The following is a 22,161-nucleotide window of genomic DNA, read 5'->3' as shown; positions in this document are numbered from 1 at the left end:
TCCCAGGTGCAAAAGACAGAAGTGAAGTTTAATCAGGAGACCCCACCTCATGTCTTCCGGGAGGGGTGAGGCGCTGGGCCCATCTCCAAACCAGGGAGAAGAGGGAGACCATATCAACCACGTCCTTCCCCCACCCCCACCTTTGACCCCCTTCATGACCACTGACTGCCTGGGACCAGAAAGGAGTGGAGCCCTGAGAATACTTGGGTCTGGGGTCACTGGCTTCCTCGCCCATGACACCCATTCCCTCCGACACATGACACCCAACGCAGGTGATGCTCGGCATCTGCAGCTGGGTAGGGACACAGGCTACCAGGACCTGGAGGCCAGCCCTTGGGGCTCAGGCAGGGAGGCGGGCCAGGTGTCCCCAGACAGAAGACAGGCCCCTCGAGCAGGTGGCCCCCACACCAGCACCCCGGGGGCCCCTGAGGCCTCATCGGCTCTTCAGCAAGGCCCGGAAGAGTGAGAGGCTGAGGATGGCAGTGACGGCAGCTCCAACAGCCCCCAGCATCACCCGCAGCCAGAAGGAGGTGGTGGGCAGCTCGCCGGGGGCCAGGTGTCTGCAGGACAGAGAGGCTGGCTGGGGGCAGATGCCGCTGCCCGAGCCCCCACCCCGCCTCCTGGGGCTGCGCTCTGCCCACACGGGGCCACCAGCGGGACTCGGGCCCACGCTACAGCTGCCCTGCTCTCTGGTCAACAGGGATGACTGCTTCCCTGGACAGGGCCTGGCCTCCCACCGCAGGGCTGGGTGCAGGTACCCACGGGCAAGCGGCCATGGCGGCGAGCCGGGAGAACACAGCAGTGCTGAGTCTGGTCTGGCCGACACACGAGAAGGGGGCAGGGGCAGGCAGCCGGTGTCTGCGGCAGAACTCCGTGGGCGACAGCCCAGGCGGCAAGATGCCTTCGGGCAGGTCTGCCTTGGAGGAGACAAAGAGGCAGGGGGTCTGCCCATCCATGTAGTGGCGCTGCAGAGAGAGGGGCTGCATAAAGGTGCCATCCCAGGCGGCCAAGGCACACGGACTGCCCCAGAGGGACCGGGGATGGGGCGCGGGGTGCCTTGCCTTGTAGACCTCAGCGCAGAGCACGAAGGACCCGGGGTCACTGCCATCGAACATCAAGCAGGCCACATCACAGGTGGCATTGGGCTCCGTGGCCAGCAGGCTGTCTGCACTCGCCTCGCACAGCTAGACAAAGAGTGGCCTCAGGGAGGGGTGCAGGGCAGCCCTGTAGGCCACGTTGAGACAGGCCCCCCAGCGCAGACCCAGTGTCTTTCCTGGGGACCCCAGCACTCACTATCAGGTACTTCTCCTGCCCGTTGACCTGCACCGTGTTGACGGCATAAACGGCACGCTCCTCAGCGAACTCCCTGGTATCCTGGTGCGGAGAAGGGAGGCGCCTGAAGCTTGCTGGCCCAGACACTGCCCAGAGGCGCCCCCCGCCCCCGTGCAGATGCTCACCCCCAGGCTGCGGCCGAGAAAGGCCTGCAGGAAGGCAGACTTGCCCACTCCACAGGCTCCCACCACCTTGCACAGGAAAACGTTCCTCTGCGTCTGCCCCTTCTCCTGGTCCAGCCTCTTCTCACGAGTGACTGGGGATGGACAGCCGGAGTGAGTGTGACCAAGGGGGCTGCCAGGGAGGAGCTGGGCTCAGGGTGGGGGCGGGCACCCACCTGTGATGGCATGGGCTTGGGAGTCCTGCTCGCAGAGGGTCGGGTAGCCCAAGTAACCAAGGTGCTCAAGACAGCGCCGGATGTCCAAGTAGGTCACCAGGCTGGGGGCGGGAGGGATGGGGTCACGGCCGGGCGGCCGGCACAGGCAGTGTTGCCACGGGCAGGGGCTGAACTCACGTCCACTGGCAGAGGTACCCATGCAGAGACAGCCGGCCAGCCTCGGTGCAGACCTCCAGAGGCAGCTGAGGGCCCCAGGGAGCAGTGGGGAACACGCTGAAGAAGCTCTCCAGCTCTGCAGGTGAGAGGCAGCCATCACGGTCCTGGGGGCAGAGGGGCCGCGGTGACACGTACCTGGAAGCTGGCGGGATCGGGGGCGGTGCAGGGTGGAGGTCATGACTACCTTACCTGGTCATGCTTCTCAAACACTCTCTGCACAAATTGGTAGCCAAAGTGGTTGAGCTCGGTGCTGCAGCCTGGGGGCACGTGGAGCCTGTAGGGGATGTAGGGGCTGTCCGGTTCCCAGGGGAGCCCCTTGCCCGCCAGGCCCCCCACACCTCCCGTGTCTCTGTCTCGGCACAGGGAGGCTCCTGCACTGCCCCCTCAGCCGAGCACCACGGCAGGAGGGCAGACAGGAAGGCATTTGGGGCAGGGGACCATCTGCTTCATCCTATCCTGACCACCCACAGCGAGGCCGCTCCTAGAAAGGCCGTCGAGGCCCAACCCCAAGGGCCCCCACTGCGGGTCCAAGAGCCCCCAGGCACCCGCCTGACACTGAGAAGGGAGGCTAAGCCCCACCCACCACTCACGGTGGGACAAGGTAGTCAGGGGTCAGCTCCAGCGTGTCTCCGTAGCCGAAGCGTCGCAAGATGGTCCACGTAGTCTCGTGGCGCCCCCGTTGGATAAACAGTGTGTTTAAGAAAAGAAAGCCTGTTCCGAAAGAAACAAAAGAACAGGTAGCACCGAGCACAGCCTGGACCTCTTCCCACTCCCAGGGCACGGCAAGGCATCAGGACTCACCGTCCAGGGTCAGCCTATCATCCTGCACACCTCCTGCCACGTTCTTGCACACCACCATCTTCACATCCTCCAGGGCCTGAGGGGCCAGTGGGTGCCCAAAGCAGGATTTCTGCCCCCGAGGGAAAGTCGCCATCAGCCAGCCAGCCAGCCTCCTCAGTGACTGCTCAGCATCACTAAGAGTACCTGAGGCTGTGCCCTCGAAGGACGGGCAGCGTCAGCAGAGGGAGCCGCACCTGGAAAGCGTTGAGCTCCTCGTCACTGAGCGCCTGGTCTAGATCCTGGTCTGAGAGCCTGAAGATGCGCGTGAGGGCCTGGGCACACGCGGGCCTCAGCTGCAGGGACAGCCAGCTCAGTACGAACCCCACGCCACCGCTCCCGCCAGCCTGGCCACCTCCCCGGTGCCTGCCGCTCACCTGCTTGGCGTCGGGGTCGTAGAGCGGGGCCATGGGGTGCAGCACTGCCTTCTGCGCGTAGTAGAACAACTCCGAGATGTTCCTCAGGTTCTTGGCAGAGCACTGGTGACCACATGGACAGACTCAGACACGTGACCAGTACCACAAAACTCAAAGGGGCCCCCCACAAAAGGCAGGCATGGGGTGTCTTCCAGACCTGGGGAGGTCCGCAGGCCCGCAGCTGAGGCCAGCGGCACACGGGCACCCGCCCACGCACCTCCACACACGTCTCGATCTCAGGGAACTGGCTCATGATGGGCAGCACAGCCTCCATCGAGCTCCCCGGCCGCAGGTCCGACTTGTTGCCCACCAGGATGATGGGGACTCTGGGGGAAAGGCCTATGGTCACCATGGATGGGGAGCTGGCGGGGCCCACCCCCCGGGCCCTGCCCATTACCTGAGGCTCCTCTCAGTCTCCCCATTCACCAGTGGGATCCACTTGGTTCGTATCTGAAAAGCAAGGGCTAGCCGTGAGGACAGGGGCCTGCCTGTCTTCACGGCTCCCTCCTGGAACTCCTGCCTGGACGTAGGGAGGTCAAGGCCCACTGAGGAACAAAGTCCTGGACACTGAGAATTGTGGCCACCTGCAGAGAACAGTCAGCAGGTGGGGCCTCATCTGATCCTAGCAGTTCCCAAACACCCCCAAGGGGCCCGGACTCAGCAGCCTAAAACAGCCCCTTCCACAGGCCTGAATAGTTCAGACTTCTAACCACCCATGTACTTTGTGGGGAAGCAGGGCCACAGGAGCTCCCTGGGGAAGCTGTGGGGGTCCTGCATACAAGCCCCCAGTACCCAGAGCCTCGGTCAGCTGGGTGACCATCTGGAGTCTGTTCAGAGAACAACACGGAGCTAGGTGCCAGCAACAAGGACCTGGGGTACAGAAGGAGCTCTTGCCCTCACCTTCTCAATGGTGGCCTCCTCAGACACGTCGTACACCATACACACCACGTTTGCCTGTGGGAAAGGGGGTGAGGCATGGCATGACCACAGGCTTCCTGCTCCACGCTGGCCTTGATAGGGCCAGACACCTTAGAACCCCACCCCTCTTTAGCACCCCTCCAGCCAATGTACCGCAGCCACCATCGGCTGCTTCAACCTGACAAGTCCTCCCCTGTCTTCTTCCACTGGAGCCGCCAGGCCTGAGCATGGCAGCTCTGGCGGGTCCCCTGGAAGGCTCAGGACAAACAGCACCACCCCTAGAACTTGACACCCTGGCCCCAGCCCTGCGTTCCCGTGTCATTTCAGGCAGAGTGAGTGACAGGGACAACACCACAAGGGATGATGGTGACAAGAAGGCTGGGTAGCTGTGGCCTTTACCCTGGCCCAGCGATGCCCCAGGACACAGCAAAGGCTCCCCCGGGGAGCTCGGTTCAGGCGCAGATCTTCCTGACAACCGATAAGCAGGGCACCCGCTACAGTCCAGCTCAGAGCACTACTGCACTAGACTACGGGATAGCAGTACAGGTAGCCAAGGCACAGAGCTGGGTAAGGATCACTTTGGAAGGGCAAACAACGGGTGCACAGAGCCATGGAGCTGACTGGCCGTGTGGGAAGCACGGTCCCTCTCCTCCCCAGGTCCCTGCAGGGTGAGCCCAAGGAACCTGACAAATAGCAGCGCTGAAAGATCATGGCAGGAATTAGCAAGGTCTCAGGCACCCTGAGCACCTTAACCTAATCCCTGGGAGGCGGCAGCCGGGGGCTCAGCCCTCAGGACACAGTGTACCTTCTGAATCTCGTCCTGGAGCTCCTCGGCGGTCTGCTCGGCTTCTGCAGAAGAAGAGACCCTGACTGTGGAACCTTCCCGAATGCCTGCCCCCATCCCCCAGGGCGAAGCGCGGGCGGCCCGCTCTACCTGAGTAGTCCACGATGTGGGTGGGCACCTTCTCCGGGGTGACGTCTGCGGGAATGGTGATCTCCTCAGCGCGGGGAGGGACCTGCAGGGGCCGCGGCGTGAGGGCGGCCGGAGGCCCGGGGACGGGCACCGAGGGCTGCGGCCACGCTCGCCTCTTACCTCCTCGGGGAACTCCTCGCCCACGAGCGACAGGATCAGCGACGTCTTTCCCACCTGGGCTGCGCGGGGCGGCGCGGTCAGCGCATGGCCACGATCGCCGCGCCCCCTCCCCACTCCAGCCCGACCCTGGCCCCGACCCGGCGGCCCCAAGACCCCCACCCGGCTCCCCAGCCCGTCGCCTACCCTCGCCCAGGAGCAAGATGCGCACGTCCCGCTTCATGGCGGCTACGCGTATCCCGGCCCCGGCCCACCCCCGGCCCCGACCCCGGCCCCGTCCCCGACCCCGACCCCGGCCCCGTCCCCGACCCCGGCCCCGACCAGCGCTCTCCCACTCGCCCGCACTTCTGGCCCCCCCTCCCCGCACTTCCGGCCCCCGCTCGCCGAGCCACACTAACGAGCCGGGCGGGCCAGAGCGTCCCGGCTGTGCGGCGGCGCCACCGCGCGGGCACACTGGGCATCGCAGACCCTGCCCCGCCCCGGGGCCGAGCAGGGACCTTCGCAGGGAGTGGGCGGGCTGGGGATTTGGCGGAGGCTGCGCTCAGGCCAGGACAGCAGGCGCCCGGAGTGACCAGATGACGATGCCAGAATGCAACACGCACGTTTATTTGAACTCTACAAGGTAGAAACCTCGAAACAAGCCCGCAGGTAAAGAGCCCACAAGCACTTTCCTTAAGTTCAGGTCTTGATGATTGGCAGTCTCAGGCCCGTCTGGTGTGGCGAGACCCAGCTTCTCAGCCAAGCGGGGGCCCTGAGCTCGAGGCCCCCCCGGAGGCCCAGTGGCCTGTGACTTCCCACACCAGGATGTCACTGTGGGTCACTGAGAAGAGCAGCCGGGCAGATGGGGCAAACCTGCAGAGCTGCACCACGTCATCATGGCCGGCGAAGTCCCGCACGGCCCCAGACTCACAGTCCACCAGCCTCAGCACATGCTCTGTGGGCAGATGGCATGGGGCTGGGCCTGGGCAGGCGAAGTGTATGCCCGTCATACCCGTGTCTGTGGAGCTCCGGGGCCCAGGGTCCTCCAACCTGTGCTGGTGCCGGGGCCTCTGGAGGAATGTGTGCTCAAAGCCCTGTGTCCTCCACATCCCAGGGCCCGCTACAGCTGGGACCAGGGGCAGCAAAGCTAACAGGAGGGCCCATCAGCACCCACTGCCCCACCACATGGGGCTTGCTAGGCCCTAAGCTAGGCCACTGAGTCCCTCTGTTGAGGCCCTGGAGCTGGGTGCTGCAATCAGCACCCCACGCCCCTCATCTCCTGACCCTACAACTCCCCTGGGGCATGTGCCCTTACCCCACTTCAGGGATGAGGAACTTGGGGCACTGAGATGAGAGGTATGTCTCAGGTGGGGGTATGGGTGAATCCCCTCGACTCCACTCAAGACGGGCTGGAGTCCCATTCCACCAGGACTCACCAGCAAAGCCAATGGCCACGAGGTGGGCTCCGGGGGACAGGCTCAGCGACACGGCATAGAACGGCAGTGGGATCCTCTCCACCATCTGTGGACAGTGAGTGTGAGCCTCCCTTCCCCAGCCCTGGGTCCCTCGGGCTCCTGGCACCACACGGGGGTGGGGGGTACACATGCCTGCTTCTGGTGAAGGTTGTAGAAGGCCACCTCTGGATGCACGCCAAGGCCCGCACACACCAGCAGTGCCCCATCCCACGGGCAGAAGGCAACAAGACAGGGCAGGGGATGGCTGGCAACCTGTGGAGGGGCAAAGCATGCTGTGGTCAGTTGGGCAGGCACCGTCCCCACCCCTGGTGCCCCCGGGACTCTTACCTCTGTGAGGGTGGGCGATGGGGAGCTCAGCCAGTCCACAAGCTCACAGTGGCCCCGAGGCCAGTCGGCAGCCCAGATGCTGATGCGCTGGTCTGAGCTGGCAGCTAGCCACAGGTCGGCACCCTGTGCCCCGAAGTCTCCATACTGGGGGTGGGTAAAGGCCGGTGGGTGCCTTCCGCCCTGCCCTACCCAATCTCCCTCCCCTGCCAGCTTCCCCAGGCCAGGCCCTGCCAGCTCATGAAGCTACTTCACCTCTTTGTTCGTGCTCTGGATGGTGGAGATGAGAGCACCCCGGTGATCACTCAGTACACGGAAGGTCATCCCCGTGCGGGGGCGGCTCACAGCCACAAGCCCATCCTTGTCTCCGGAGAGGATGATCTGACCTGGGCCAGCCAGGGCCACAGCATCACCCTGCGAGCCCCTGGCCCCCAGCCCAGACAGGTGACTACACGGTCGCCCCGCGGGCCCCCACTCCTCACCATCAGCAGAGTAGGCCACAGCCGTCAGCGCAGCCTGGTGGGGGTGCATCTTGAGCTGCATTGCAATTCGGGCGATGCTGAAGACACGCAGCGTGCCGTCACTGTAGCCGGCCACCACCTGCTGCTGCTCTGGGGATCCGCAGGAGGGGGGGCTCCAAGCCAGACAGAGGCAGCTCTGGGGACCCACAGGAGGGAGACACAGGCACTCCCCTGGGGATGGGGAACATGGGCCCAGCCCCAGGGCTGGAATGGACACTGAGGGAGGACACAGAGGCCAGGCAGGGCTGGGAGGTGGTCTGGGCTCAGCCCTGGTGCCCCCTAGTACCTGGTTAAGCACTTGGAACTGGATCAGGAGCTCCATACTGGCCAGGGACCACACTCTCACACTCCCGTCATCACTGCACGTGGCCCAGTGGGATGCGCTGGGGCTGAACACCACCTCGTTCACCTGCAAGGAGCCAGCCAGCGCCCACTGAGGCTGCCTGGCCCTCGAGCACAGGGGAGACACAACAGGGCCAGGTCTGTTCTGTCTTTTAAAGATTCTTTTTTTTTTTTCCCAAAGACTTTATTTATTTGAGAGAGACAGAAACAGCACAAGCAGAGGGAGAGGCAGAGGGCAAAGGAGAAGCAGACTCCCCGCTGAGCAGGGAGCCCAAAAAGGAGCTCAATCCCAGGACCCCAGGATCATGACCCAGGCCGAAGTCAGCCACTTAACCGAGTGAGTCACCCAGGCGCCCCAAAAGATTCTATTTTTTTTACATAATCTTTGCCCCCGACATGGGGCTCAAACTCACGACCCCAAGATCAAGAGTCGTACGCTCTGCCGAATGAGCCAGCCGGGCGCCCCCGGTGGGTCTTTCTGACGAGAGCATCCATCTCCGCACAAGCCTGCCTGGCCCCATCCACCTCCATGTGGCATAAAGAAACCATCCTGGCCTCCCTCCCAAGTGTCCCCACATGAGACCTGGGTGGGACAGAGTTACAGGAAGCCCCCCGGTCAATCGAACCTGATGGCTCACTTGCTAAGACAGCACAGAAGGAACCATCCTGGCAGGCCCTAATAAGTGGTGACGTGACGATGTGTGACGACATGTCCCCAGAGGGCCACACACAAAAAGTAAAGGAAGACAGCCCAGGCAGCAGAGCGCAGGAAAAAGGATACAGAGGCCACATGCCCACAAGGGAACACAGAATAGTTTAGCCTAGAACGTGAATTTCAAGGGTAAGTGCAAACTCATAATACATCTCACTTAAAAAAAATAGTAATTCAGCTGTTTGGCTGAGCAGTGACTGGCCCCTCTGGCACTCGGGCCCCTATGTCCATTTCCCACAGGAGGGGCCCCCAGACTCTGAGAAGGAACAGCCGAGTCTGGTTCTGGGCAGAGCTACAGAGGGGGAGCCTGGAACACCTTGTCCTTCCACACGAGAGGGAAATCACCAATGCCCATCAGCTCCAGTCAAGGACTCAGGCCTCAAGTGTGTGGGTGCGGGTGGATGAGGAAACACGGAACACTATCTGGTACTGACCCGCGCTACACAACAGACAAACCCGGGAGGCTTCGTGCTCAGAGAGAGGAGGCCCACAGCCAGGGATGCCCAGAACAGGTGAGTCCACAGAATCAGAGTTAGTCAGTGAGTCCCAGGGGATGGGCAGGGGAATCGGGGAGGAGGGGGGGTGTTTAAAGGGTACGGGGCTTCCTTTTGGAGAGGCAAAATGCCCTGAAATGTGATTGAGGTGACGGTTGTGCAATTCTGTGAATATATCAACACCACAGACTTCAAGCTGATAAGACAACATATACCTTGTACCTTAACACAGAGCCATCATCAGAAATACACAAGAAGCTCACGATACTCGCCCACCACAAACTCAAATTTCCTTGATGGCAACCATTACATCTGAACAAATGAACTGAGACTAAAAAAAAAGGAAAAGGACTCGGGAGCCAACTCGAAGAACCTGCCACTGGTTAAAGATGGGGCTTGATCAGCATCAAGAAAAACAGTGACCACGAGGAGGCTGGACCCACATTTCCATCCAGCAGCTCACACAGAGCCGCACAAACTTGTAGACCAACGCTGGAGGCTGGGGAATCAAGCCAGCACTCAGGAGACCCGGCCCAGGAGGAAGAGACTCGCCCACCCTGCAGCTCCTGCCTGAGCTCTACCTCGGAGAAAGCAAGCTCCCAAGGCCGTCTCTCCTGGTCAGGATCAGACTAGCACCACTGGCAAGTCGTACCCGAATAGTGAGTAATTCTCCAGGCACAATGCCAACAGGCAAGCAGCCCCTGACCAGACCCTGGCCCGGCCTCCAGACCTCTCGAACCCCAGAGAACATAGGGCTGAGAGGCAGGTCCAACCCAGCCGGTGGGAGGTTCCAGGACAAAGCAGCTCGTTTTTTCAACAAGTAAATTACAAGAAAAAAAGTAAGAGAAAGGACAGAGGAGGCCAAAAGGCCTGGGTGGGGATGCCTGTGGGTCCTGGGTGGACAAGGGGTAAGCACGCAGCTCTAGGCTGTCCTTATCCGGGGACCTCCTGGACCATCTACACACAAACCCGTCTGACTGCTGGGCTTAGACTTGGAACAGGCCGGGGAAAGGAGGGGCAGAGCAGGACACATGGGCCTTACCGCCCTGCCTCTGTCCAGGTTGGAAACGCCCTCACCTTGCTCCTGTGGCCACTGATGAGGCGGGTGCTGGTGCCCTCGGCCCAGCTGATGTACCAGAGCGTGCCTGCTGTGGTGCCCACCACGCCCATGTCCATGCTGTCGTGGAAGACCGCACTCACAACAGCCCCGTCCAAGGTCAGCTCGCGCTCCATCAACACAGAGCTGGACCTGGGGTGGGGGTGGGGGGGCGGGCAGTGGGTTGAAAGGGCGGCGGCAGCGGCAGCCCTGGGAGCCTGGTGTCCCGGGGGTGTGTCCCTGTCTTCAGGCTGCAGCCCACAGGGGGACCTGGGACACTGGCGCCCCCCCCCCCCCGCCCCGGCACAGCGACGCGCATGGCAGCTCACCTGGCGCGCGAGCCCTTGCATCTCAGCTCCGGCACGGCCCCCACCGCCCACAGGCGCAGTCGCCTGGTGTTGCTGCCACTCAGCAGCCGCGCCCCCGAGCACAGCAGCACTCCTGGGAGGCAGGAGCGGCATGAGCCCCTTCCCCAGAGCCCAGAGCTCGAGACGAGGTCCCCCAGGGAGAGGCCAGGGCACCCACCAATCTCGCCGTCGTCCGCGTCCCAGGCCAGGAAGCAGCGGCCGGCACTGGCATCCCAGACGCAGACCCGGCCGGTGTTGGAGCCGCAGTACAGCAGAGGTGCGGCCCCGAAGCAGAGCGAGGTGAGCTCGCCAGCCCCCACCTCCTCAGGGATGGGCTCTCGCCGCGCCTGACGGGACACAAGGGCAGCGTGCATCAGCAACATCCTGGGGTCCAGCCACACCCCGTCCTTCAGAACACCCTCGGAGTCCCGGCACCTGGAGGCGGAGGCTGGTCCCACGCTGCTGCAGGAGCCACAGGGTAACGGCACCTTGGCCCACGCAGGCCAGCTCGCCAGCATCCCGGGGGTTGAAGGCCACGCCGTGCACTGGCGCGGGGAGGCGGGTGGAGGACAGGAGCTCATGGGTGGCCATGCTCCACAGGGCCAGAGTGCGGTCCCCATAGTCCCCTGGCGAAGGCACACGCTAGCTGCATCAGCTGCCCAGGAGTCCCAAGACAGGCAGGGAAGTCCAGAGGCCACTGTCCTCCCCACACCCCAACTGACCCAGTGTGACAAGGAGCTTGTCATCTGGCGAAAATGCCAGGGCTTGCACCGCAGTACTGTGGTAAGAAATGAGGTGCCGGCAGGAGCCCCCCGGCACATTCCAGATGCGGATGTGGCAGCGAGAGGCGGTGCCGCTGCAGCCCGAGGCAGAGGCCAGGACCTGGCGGGCAGGAGGGCAGGCAGTCAGCAGGGAGGGGGTGGCCCACGGGCCCATCCTGGTTCTGGCTGGACAGAAGGCTGGAGCAGCATCCCCCGTCCTGCTCTGGAGGTGAGAGCCAGCCGTGGTTCTCAAGAATCCAGGCTCTGACCTGCACGTCAGCCCTGGGTGTACAGAGCGGGATGCAAGGCGGGCACCTGAGCATCGTGGCTAAGGGCCAGGGTGGAGATCTCCCCAGGGTGGCCGAGCCAGTGCTGCTGGGCGCCAGAATGCAGGTCCTCCACCACCACCAGGCAGCCGCACGTGTAGGCAAAGAAGCCTATAGGCAGGGAAGGCACCCCGGAGCCAGTCGGCCGGGGCCCGGGGTGCATCCTTCCCTGTTTGCTTCCACAGCCACAGGGGCTCACACCTGGAAAGCCCGCTCCAAGGCCAGAACACACAGGCTACCAGGAGAACGCGTCTTGGCTTGGGCACTGCTCCCACCCTGCCACCCAAACCCTGTACGATGGCAAGTGCTCACGGGCTCTCCCTGGGGCCTGTCCTAGGGGCGGACAGAGCTGGGCCCCTCCCTGCAGCTTCTGGGCTAAGAGCAGGGTGCGCCCCCACCTGTATCTGGCTTCCAGACCACATTGGCCCGCCCGTTCCCGTTGTAGCCCACGACGGCCTTCAGGAGCAGACGCTCAACGCTGGCGTCGGAGACAGAGGCGCTCTGCGAGGACAGAGAGAGGACGCTGGGGTGCCCGCATAGTGCCCGCCCACCCCCCCAACTCAGGCTCTCCCCCATCAGGCTGGGGCCTGGGATGACGCCTCAGGAGATGCAGGCTCCCAGGAGACAAACGGCAGGAACGCAGGCCCCAAAACCCGCACAAAAAGCCAGCAGAGCTGAGGGTGCAGACAGAAAAGTGCGAGTGGGGGGTGTGGGAGGCACCTGGAGGGCAGGGAGGCCAAGTAAGGGCAGCAAGACCCGGGCGGGGGAGGATCTTGGGGAGGGCACAGGTGCAAGAGCAGGAAATGGGAAGCAGCCAGGGCTGAAAGGGAGGGCTCATCAGGACACCACCCGGGGACCCTCTGGGCATCTGCAGGACAGCGAGAGCCTTGGCCAGCCAAGCCAGAGTGCAGGCACAGGGTAGATGAGTCCCCTGCAGGGGAACTGTCACCAAGATCTACATCAAAGCCCTGTCACCAAAGCTGTGAGCTTTGGAAGCCGCCCCAGGGAGACCCCAGAAAACCGAGTTTCCTAGGGAGAAAGAACGCTCCTAGAAACTACAGGGCCATGCCACCCCCACCTCTGGGCCCATCGGGTGTCTGCTTGTGAAAGGCTTGCGGGGATCCTCCACCCCCACTGACCCTGACCAGCGGGGAGGTCTTATGGCGTGCCAGGAAGTGCCTATAGCAGTCAGGGCGAGCAGAGGGATGCACCTGAGCTCTTCCAATGCTCCGAGCACCTGACAGGGAAAAGGAAGAGGCCTCGAAACATCAAAGCACCCATGACCCCTCAGAGACCCCTCCCTGCACACAGTCACCCGGCACTGCTGGGTAGGACAAGTGTCTGAACCACAGCAGACATGTGGGGTCAGAGGGCGCAGATGGGTTGCATCCCACTGCTAGCCAGGCCCAGCCGGGGCCTCAGACTAGCCTACTTGCCCTGTAGCTCATCTCACAGCTCAGCCCGTCAAGCGGCTGGGCCTCCCTTAGGCCACCTGGAGCCCATGAAACACCTTGGTCGGTCATGAGTATCCCCGCCCCACCCTGCTGCCCCTCTTCTGCTTACTGGACCAATTATGGGGGTGGGGACCCATGCTGAGGCCCCAGGGGGCCCCTGGAGACCCCCAGACCCCGTCTCCAGCCCCACTGGCCTCCTTCACCAGCATGGGCAGGCTTGAGGCCTGATGGAGCCCCTCAGGGCTATGGCTCTCCTCAGAGGGTCCTTCTTCATCTGACAAGGAGAAGGCACCTGGGGAGAGGGGGAGAAGGGAGCAGTGAGAGGAAGGAGCAGAGCAACGTTGCCCCCGCCCCCCCCAGGCCTGGACCAGAGACACACCCAGCAGTCCCTCCTGGGCCCTCCACCCTTACCACCATCACCCTTGAGGGGTCCAGCACAGATGCCCAGCTGGAGTGGGGATGCCGGGGATGGCTCAGGCACCTGCTGCCGGGGGAGCCCGTTGGCCCCAGACACCGTGTCCTCCAGCTGCTTTGCATCCAGGCCTGGGGACAGAAAGAGTCAGCCTGTACCACACACCCCCAGTTCTGCACTAGGAACCCCAGGAGAGGAAGGGGCGCTATGCCACCCCCGAGACTGCAGAGCTAGCACCAAAGGTGATCACAAAGCCTGCCCCTGCGGTGGGGCCACTCACTAGTCTTGCAGGTCGGGGGTGCCCCGGGTGAATCTCTGGCACTGCAGAGACAACGAGAGATCAGATGGGAGGGTGTAGCTGAAGGCCAGTGGATGCAGCTCTAGGGCAGGCACTTGCCTTCCTGGGGGAGACCTCTCCAGGGGACCCAGAATGTCCCAGAGGAAGATGGCATCCCCCACGCTGAGGAGCTGCTGCTGGTCAGGGGTGAAGGCCACAGCGTGTACGGGCTCTGAGTGGCCAATATACACCTGGAGACAAGGGGAGTCAGAGAGAGACCGTCGAGGCACAGCTAGGGCACCACGGTCCTCCCAGCACTGGGCAGAAGCAGCGCTTCACGCTGCAAGACAGCGGACATATCCTGCAGACCCAGCTGAGAGTCCCCGACCCACCAGACGGGGGCGCGAGGAGGAGGCTTTCAGGGGTGTCAGGCCCCAGCAGGCACAGGGGAGTTGGGGGTCTCATCCTCTACCCTCCCTGCCACCCACCTGCCATGCGCCTGCCTGTGGCCCCCACCTGGCAGCCGGGGCAGGCCTTCGTTGGGTAGTCCCACACCTTGATGGCCCGGTCAGTGGCCATCAGCAAGAAGCGGGCATCCCGGCTGAGAGCCAGGGAGGGGCAGGCCACAGGGTGGACACCTGGCAGCTGCAAGAAGCCTTCTTGTCGGTCGGTGAGGAAAGAGCAGAAATCACAGAGCCCCGGACACAGGAAGTCGCCCTTCTCGAGAAATGCCACTTCCAAGGAGCAGCAGGCAGCCCGGGCCTCCCCCTCCTCGAGGCACTGGAGGCACTAACGCTGGAGCCCGGAGGGAAGAGGAGGTCAAGCTGCCGACCACAGCCCTGGGCTCACCTCCCGGACCACGCGGCCCGACGTGGTATCCAGCACCGTGACTGTGTTAGAGGACGTGGACACCAGGAGGTGGCCAGGGGGTCCAGGGCCAAAGCAGACGGCCACAGCCGAGTCCAGGCGGCTACTGGCCAGGTCCAGGGCACCGACATCAATTTGCAGCAGCTGGGGGAGAGCAGCAAGCAGCCACCGGGCAGGGCCTCCAGGCAGAGCTTGCACTCCCGGCGCCAGAGCACGGGAGGTGAGCAGCCTCAGGCACCCACCCACCGCACTCCTGCCTGCCTGTGGCTTACGCGTTCTGTGTCTATGAGTTGAGGCAGCAAGGATCAGATCCTCTCGGGGGTGAGCCTGACCTCCCACCTGCCCCCTCCCACTCCACACAGGGCCAAGGAGAGCCCCTGCCCCTCCCTGCTCCCTCCGCCCTGGTGGAACCCGGGATAGCCATGTGGCCGCCGCTGGGGATATATGCATGGAGTCTGCCAGCCAGGCCAACATGGACACACAGAAGATTCCAGCTGACTCACCTCTTCTAGGGAGGCCGCGTTCATGACAGTCACCACATGCCTGGAGGGACCCACGAAGGCCAGCAGACGGCTATCCCCGCTAACCACCAAGGCATTGGGGGTTGGGTGGGCGTCCCGGCACACCACGTTAGCTGCCGGCAGCACGGAGGCACAGGGTCAACTGGGTGGAGACCCAAACCTGCCCCCAGCTGTGGCAAACAGACAGCAGTGGGCACGAGCTACGGCTGGGACAGCTGGGGTTCTCCTGGACCACGACCGGCTGCCAAGTGACCGCCTGGCTGGCCCAAGTTACTACCAAGTGGCCACAAGAGGAAACACATGCCCTCGGGTGACCCAACCCCCACCTAGTGCTCAGGCCATTCACCTCCTCCTGGGGCAGGGTTGGCACAGACCCTCACTGACCTTTCATTTTGGGGGGCCTAAGAAGTTCTAAAACCACACTCACCCGGGAGCTGTAGGTAGTGAACAAGCCCCACCCCACAGGGAGCGGACAAGGACATGGTCAGGAGGCTGGACGGGGCAGCATGGGGGCCTGACCTGCCACACGCAGGACGCGGCAAGGGGTGCTGGCGCAGTGGTACTGGGCCAAGGTGCCCCAGGAGCAAGAGCTGAACAGGAGGCTGCCGTCGGGGCTGGCGGCCAGGCCGGTGACTGGTCCTCGGTGACACCTGCACCACACAGGGACAGCCACTGCCCTGGCCCTGAGCTGCACCATCCCAGACCGCTCACAGCTGGTCCTGCCTGTGTCCCCAGGGGGCAGCAGGGCATTGGGGCTTTCTGTGGATGGCCCTTTCCTGCCCGGCCCAGCTGCCCACGTACCACCTCAGCTTCCGCCACGGGTGTCTGTGGGGCTGGAGCCAACTGGGCACCCACCTGTGCTCCACCAGAACCTCAGCAGCCTCCAGGCTGAAGGAACGGACGGCCCCACTGCTGAAGCCGCAGAATAAGGCTGGCCGCATGGGGTGGAAGGCGATGGTACACGGGGCCTCCTCAGGGGACCTCAAGTCATAAAGCTGGAGGGTGGGGTCCATGAGGGTGGGCAGGGATGGGGCTACCAGCTGGCCTCAAGAGCCTGAGAGCCCATCTCTCCAGGTGGCCCCACGGACCCGCCAGTGCTTCACGCCTGCCTGGGCCCCACCCACTGGCCCTCAGTCCCTCCCTCTGCGATGGCTCCCTTCTGGCTGCACCCCACCTGCTGCAAGGTCGCCAGGTCCCAGACGCGGACAGTGTGGTCCTGGGACACCGTGGCCAGCTGCCCTCGGCTGCCCTCGGTGGCCAGGGCCAGCACCGGAGCGGTGTGGGAGCGAACCAGCATGCTGTACTCCTGGGATGGGATATCCAGGAAGCCCAGGTGGCCGGAGGATGTGGTAGACAGCACACGTTGACCATCAGGGCTGATGCACACTGAAGTGACTGGGCCCTCGTGCTCTGTGGACAGGGTGGCTCGGTGACCTCCCCGGCCCCCTCCATAACACAGACAAACCCATTTCCTTGCTCTCCGTGGGGTAGGACAGGCAGCTCCCCGATGACCACCCACTCCCTGGCTCAGGACTCGACCCCCTGGAGCCCTGGGACTGACGTCTACCCAGGGTATGACCCAGGAACACGACCCTCCCAGGGCAACTCTGATGCCAAGACGGTTTCATGGTCCCACCTGCCTCCAGAAGCACAGAGGAGAAGTCCAGGGGCCAGAGGCGCAGGTAGCCATCCTCGGAGCCCATGGCACATAGGGTCTGGGACACGCTGAGGCTGCTGATGCAAATGCCGGGGCCTAGGGAGTGGGGCAGAGTAAGCCCACAGCATCAGGGTGGCTCCCCCGCCCCCCCATGCAGCAAGGGACCCACCTACCCGAGCTAAAGGTCTGCTTCTGTGAGAGAGGGCCACCAGGGCTCCGCGAGGGCAGGAGGCGGCGAGCGTGCCGCACAGCCATGCGCTGGTGGTCGATCTCCAAGATGTGGCCACTGCGGCCGCACACGTAGCTGCTCAGGGAGGCGACAGGTGAGGGCCGAAGGGGCAGGTGGGAACAGGACCCAGCCAGTTACGGGGGTGAGGGTAGAGCTCACAGCATATGGCCATCCTGGGCCCGGCCGAAGGCCAGGTCGGTCAACTCCAGCACGCGGTGCTCCCCCAAGTCCACAGGGCAGGAGCGCAGCTGGCCCCCTCGCAGCCGCCACAGCTGCACGCTGCCCTGCCCGCACGACGCCATCCTGCAGGGCAGAAGCGCGATACTGTGGTGGCCCCCAAGCCAGGGAGCGGCAGGCTCAGCCCCCATCAGGGCCTGTGGCTGCCAAGGCCTCATTCCACAGTGCAAGGACAGCACCATCACCTGGTTTCGTCAAAAAGGGCCACCTCAAATGCCTGGATGTCAACCCTGGTGTGCACCTTTGCAAGAAGCGCTGCCGCACCGCCTCGTCCCACCTGGGCCGTGCCCCAGGCCACCACCATCTGCAATAAGCCTGTACTGAGCACCTGCGGCCCACCACCGACCCTACCTGGCCTCCCCCAGGCCTCAGCTCTCCTTCCCTACGCAAGCCCGCCTGAGCGCTCAGTGGCTGAGGGGGTGGGGATGTTGGCCTCATGGCCCAGAAGAAGCTATAGGTGTACCCCTGGGCTTCCACACTCGAAGCTAGGCCCGTCTGTGGGAACAGAGAAAACACCGACCCGCAAGCAGGGCCTGGGCTGAAACACGCCAACGCTTCAAATGCACCTGACTTCAGGATGGCTGACACGCCAAACACAGCCAGCAGGACAGCAACTCTGTCCATGGGCCTGACAACACGAGGCGGTGCACAGGGCAGGGGGCTTGCCAGGGGAGCTCTGCTTCCTAAGTGTTTAGGACTCTGCCTGCACCCCGGCACGGGCCACTCTACCTCCCTGACCCGGCCCCGGTACCGTCCTCCCGTGGCGGTCCTTGCCGACACCACAGAGCAGCGCCCCACTGTTGGAAAAGCTGCGGATGGAAAGAAAGCAGTCAGCGTGGCGGGGGCTGGGCCCCCAACCCTCTCAGAGGTCCCATGCCTACCTAAGGGAACAGAGGACATGGACCGGGCTCCGGAACAGGGACAGGCACTCCCCGGTGTGGAAGTCCCAGAGGCGCAGCATGCTTGAGGGCCGGGCCTGGGCCGAGGCCAGCAGCAAGCTGCTCCCATCCAGCGCCAGGGCAGAAACCTGGAGGACGTGGTAGGTTGAGGAGACAGCACTGCGCCCACAGGCACAAGCCTCCCCTGGGTCGGGCGGGTGGCGCCCACCTTGTCCGTGTGGCCGAGAAAGAAGCGCTGCTCGCGGGTGTCAATGTGCAGGACGACGATGACCGCGTGGCAGGGATACACCACAGCAGCCCCGTCCTTAGTCCACAGGGCCTGTGCACAGGGGCCAGATGTGGACGTCACAGGCTGCTTGGCCTCCGCTCTCCCCAACCCCAGCACATCCCCCGCCATGTCAGGAGCACGCGCGCACACACACACAGATGCACGCGCAAGACCTCCTCCAAACCCTGTCTGCAATACTAGAAACTGAGTTCAAGTAACAAAACACCAGGACCTACAGACACTCAGTCCGTGTCTAGAAGGACCTGGCAAGCACAGGGCCACAGACCCAAAACTAGCGCCCACACCAGCCCCACACACCAGACAAGCATCAAAGCCTCATGGAACACGTGAGAGCTCTCAGGTCTAGGGAAGCTCAAGCACCCGGGCCATGCTAACGTGGCCTGCACATGCGGCAGAAAAAAGGGACGCCGGGTTGGGAAGTCCACGCTTCTGCTGAATGAATGCTGAGTCATGTGCAGACACAGGCAGAACCAGGCATCCACGGTGTGGGGGCAGGGGGGTGAGGGTTCCACACCCTGAGGAAGCTTAGATGTCTACATAGCCACCTTAGGGAGACACGGGCTTTTCCCATTGCCCCCTCTGCGTAACTGACACCCACACGGCCCAGTAAGAATACTGGATCCCTCACCCATTTGGTACTGTGGCCCCCAAAGCCAATGACTCCCTTGAGCCTCAGGATTGGATCCGGGAGAAAGGTCTGAAACAGGCAAACTCACAGTGAGACCCCAGGAGGTGAGGCTCCCATCCCCCTGGGACTGCACCAGCCCAGGCTAGTTTCTCCCTCCCAAGAAAGCAATGCAGTCCTAGGTGGTTTCTGCCGGCTGCCCTGTGTCAGGAAGCCAGGAGCTGGCCACAGTGCCAGACCCTTTGGGGACCCCAGCTCCTGCCCCTGCCTGCAGTCCAAGGCCTCCACAGATCACCTGGTGCCTCCTTACCCTTGGTTGGAAGAGATTCTTGTCCAGAGCCATCTCCTGCCCATTCTGCTTTCTGTCAGAAAGCTAGATGACAAAAGGTTTCAGAGACCCAGCAGCCCTTACCCACACCTCACCAAGGCTCCACCCACCTCAGTGAAATGGTTTACCCCCCACATTCCTGGGGGTAGGCACTGACCTCGTGCACGGCCACATCCTCCAGCGCCACGGGCACCATGGTCGGCTTAGGAGCAGACACGTGAACACCGTTGCCAGCCGCATGCTTGTCAGTGACCTCTGGCCCGGCTGAGCGCTCTTGGCTACGGTCACTGGGGCCATTCGTACTGGGGACCTCCGAGCGCTCACAGAACAAGCTGACCTCTGGAAGGGGCTCTGGCACTGAGGGGGCCTGGCAAGACTGCAGGGGCACAAGTGCCTGTCAGGACCCTGAGGCCACCACTCTCCAGCCCCATCTCTAAGGACAGAGAAGCACTCACGGCTGTGGGGCCAAACATCTGGACCATGGAGGGCAGAGTGTCTTGGAAGGGATTGCTGAAAGCCACTGGGTGAGGGAGAACCTGCAGCATGCGCCCCAGGAAATCTGGAATGGAGTCAAAGGCCATAGAAGTCACTGAACAGAGTGCAGAGAGGCCTGCAGAGAGCATGGTCTCAGTGCCTTGCCCACTCCTCCAAAGCCACAGCAACAGCTCAACCCACCCTTCTGCCCCGGGCCCCAGCATGCCCTCCTAGTTGGAAAGTTTGAGGACACCAGGCACCCTACACAACTTCCCACGTGATCCTGGCATCTCAGGACAGCCTTGAGGCTAGCCCTGGCCCCTGTGGGCACCTCCCTGCCAGGTTTGCCACCCCCATACAGTATCAACACCCCCTCCCGTGAAACTCCACATCCCTGTAGGCCTGAGCCTACATCTCTGGTGACTCCACAGGCCCACCTGCCTCAGGAGGGGAACAGCTCTTCCGAACCGGCTCAGGAGATGCTTTTGAGCTGTCGCTTGGAAACCTCAACAGGGCAGAGAGAAACTTAGTGTCCAGGGACCACCCCGACCTCCCTTCACTGACCTCCCGCAGGATGGGCAGAGCCGCTCACCGGATGTGGACATAGTGGTCATACCAGCTCTCCCCCTTTGGCACTGGGAATGCCATTTCTCGAGGTACAGGTGTGACAGGTAGCTTTGCCCGCTGGGCCTCAGCCATAGTAACAGCTACAAAGAGCAGAGCTGGTCCAGGGAAGGAAGCCCATCCAGCTCCCTCTTCCAGCCCAGGCGAGTCTCAACACCAGGTGCCACCAGCCCAGCCACCACCAGCCCCTGCCCCCCACAGGTGCCTCAGGAGCTGGGGGGGCTCCAAGATGGCACAGCACAGGCGCTTCCATCACGGGCTGGGATGTCAGCCCCTCCTGCTGAGAACTCAGGGACTGGGGGAGAGCGCTGGAGCAGGCAGGCTGCAGGATGAGCATAGGACGTAAGTACAGCACTCACCGGGATCAAAGCACAGGTCGCTGGTGTAGAGGCTCTTCACGAGCAGACTCGCGCACAGCTTGACGCTCTTGAGGTGACTGTAGCGCCGGTTTAGGTACACCAGGAGAATGTCATGCAAATCAAGCTGTAGGCATGTCCAACGGGCACCAGAGGGGGCAACACTGGCCAGCTCTGAAAAACGCGAGCCAAGATTAGTGCCTACGGTCTCACCAGCCAGCCCAGGGCACTCTGTACTTGGCCTGCCCCAACCACAACGTCCCCCCAGCACCACCTGTCCTTACACCTGGGACTGCCCACCTCCCTCTCCGCTCTCAGGCCGCCTCTCCTGGACTACCGCAGCCCGTTCGTGTCCCGTTTCCACATCACCTTTTACAGATAACCCAGCCTCACAGATGAAGGGAAATTGCAGCCACGTGGCCGTGGACTTGAACTCCTTGAAGAGGTTGGAGAAGGACACACGGATGACCTGGCTGTCCTGCAAGGCACAGCATGACCATAAACAGACAAGAAGGACTACAGAAATGCAGCACCACCACCCCCAACCCCCACTCCCAAGCTCGGCACCTCGGTGGCCACATCCAGGTGAATGACGAAGTGCTTGGCTGGCAGGGGCCTGAAGAGCACGTACAGGTACCGGCCAGTCAGCCCCAAAGACTGGGTACTGGTTTTGGGGAGCTGGATGTAATTGCCAGCAGAGACAGAACCCCGGACGCGATACACAGTGCATTTCAGAGTCTTATCCTAAAGAGAAAAAGAGGAGGCAGCACTGTCCACCGAGGGACGCCGAGAAGGGCACCATCGGCATGACCCTGGGGTGGTTCTGACAGGTTTCTCAGGAGGACAGAAGGGGTCTCTACCGCTGCTGCCAAGTCCCGGCGCCCACTTACAGTGACAGGAGCCACATCGCCTTCTTTAGCGGACCGCTTCCACTCGCCCACCTTGAAGTGTCTAAAGACGTTGAGGAACGGGTGCTGCCACACTGGGGAGCCATGAAGGTGTGAGGACCCCCATGGGCATGAAGGTGCGTCCCCAGATGTCAGACCCCCGCCCGTGAAGGGGGACATCCCGCTGTGAGCCTCCAGACCTTCCAGGGAGGGGCCAAAGGCTGGGTCTGTGCTACGCCACCGCCCCCCGCGGTGACAGCCATTACTGCGCGCCAGCCCCGGTCCCACTGGGCCCCCCCGCCCCCCGCGCTGACCGCCCCCCAGCCCCCGGCCCCGGCCCCGGCCTCCCGCGCGCTGGTACCTTTCGCCATGGCGTCGCCGCTCGCACTTCCCGCCTCTGCCGCCGCGCGCTCCACGCAGGGCACGCAGCGCGCGCTTAGCAACGGCCGCCTGGCAACAGCGCCACTACTGCGGTCACGCGGGCGAGGCCACGTGACCTGAG

The 22,161-nt window shown here is 63.2% G+C and overlaps 1 protein-coding gene across 10 annotated transcripts; it reads right to left on the bottom strand.

The window, feature by feature from the left end:
- Positions 1–2: 2 nt before the first annotated feature.
- Positions 3–22,147, bottom strand: LOC123844302 (mitochondrial Rho GTPase 2). 10 transcript variants are annotated; one of them, XM_064592233.1, is made up of 59 exons: positions 22,021–22,147; positions 21,663–21,754; positions 21,340–21,516; positions 21,073–21,250; positions 20,776–20,946; positions 20,385–20,514; positions 20,230–20,297; positions 19,774–19,877; positions 19,476–19,694; positions 19,301–19,363; positions 18,994–19,062; positions 18,285–18,395; positions 18,059–18,204; positions 17,929–17,986; positions 17,363–17,481; positions 17,100–17,243; positions 16,885–17,015; positions 16,691–16,807; positions 16,229–16,464; positions 15,910–16,049; positions 15,574–15,704; positions 15,037–15,167; positions 14,516–14,677; positions 14,183–14,311; positions 13,787–13,917; positions 13,670–13,710; positions 13,389–13,520; positions 13,087–13,269; positions 12,663–12,760; positions 11,922–12,024; positions 11,513–11,634; positions 11,159–11,318; positions 10,872–11,062; positions 10,615–10,783; positions 10,419–10,530; positions 10,071–10,242; positions 7,732–7,854; positions 7,407–7,581; positions 7,180–7,310; positions 6,733–7,071; positions 6,562–6,646; positions 5,150–5,208; positions 4,991–5,072; positions 4,862–4,926; positions 4,039–4,092; positions 3,536–3,588; positions 3,356–3,464; positions 3,100–3,201; positions 2,920–3,018; positions 2,687–2,795; positions 2,476–2,596; positions 2,075–2,159; positions 1,847–1,989; positions 1,670–1,770; positions 1,458–1,588; positions 1,294–1,374; positions 1,062–1,184; positions 763–965; positions 3–560 (listed from the first exon to the last, which is right to left on the bottom strand). In XM_064592233.1, exons 1-59 carry the CDS (start codon positions 22,028–22,030, stop codon positions 434–436), a joined length of 7,350 nt encoding a protein of 2,449 aa, XP_064448303.1. In that variant the 5' UTR covers positions 22,031–22,147; the 3' UTR covers positions 3–433. The 10 variants fall into 10 exon arrangements, with proteins under 10 accessions (XP_064448303.1, XP_064448301.1, XP_064448304.1 ...); XM_064592231.1 differs by lacking the exon at positions 11,513–11,634 and having other exon boundaries at positions 11,159–11,479; positions 20,385–20,499; XM_064592234.1 differs by lacking the exon at positions 11,513–11,634 and having other exon boundaries at positions 11,159–11,479; positions 20,385–20,499; positions 21,142–21,250.
- Between the last annotated feature and the right edge of the window lie 14 nt (positions 22,148–22,161).

The sequence above is a fragment of the Mirounga angustirostris genome, unplaced genomic scaffold (assembly GCF_029215605.1).
Source record: "Mirounga angustirostris isolate CCGP_5_RB_7025 unplaced genomic scaffold, mMirAng1.0.hap1 SCAF_5, whole genome shotgun sequence".
In the NCBI taxonomy this organism is placed as follows: Eukaryota; Metazoa; Chordata; class Mammalia; order Carnivora; family Phocidae; genus Mirounga; species Mirounga angustirostris.
This window is presented reverse-complemented; position numbering and strand designations above follow the sequence as displayed.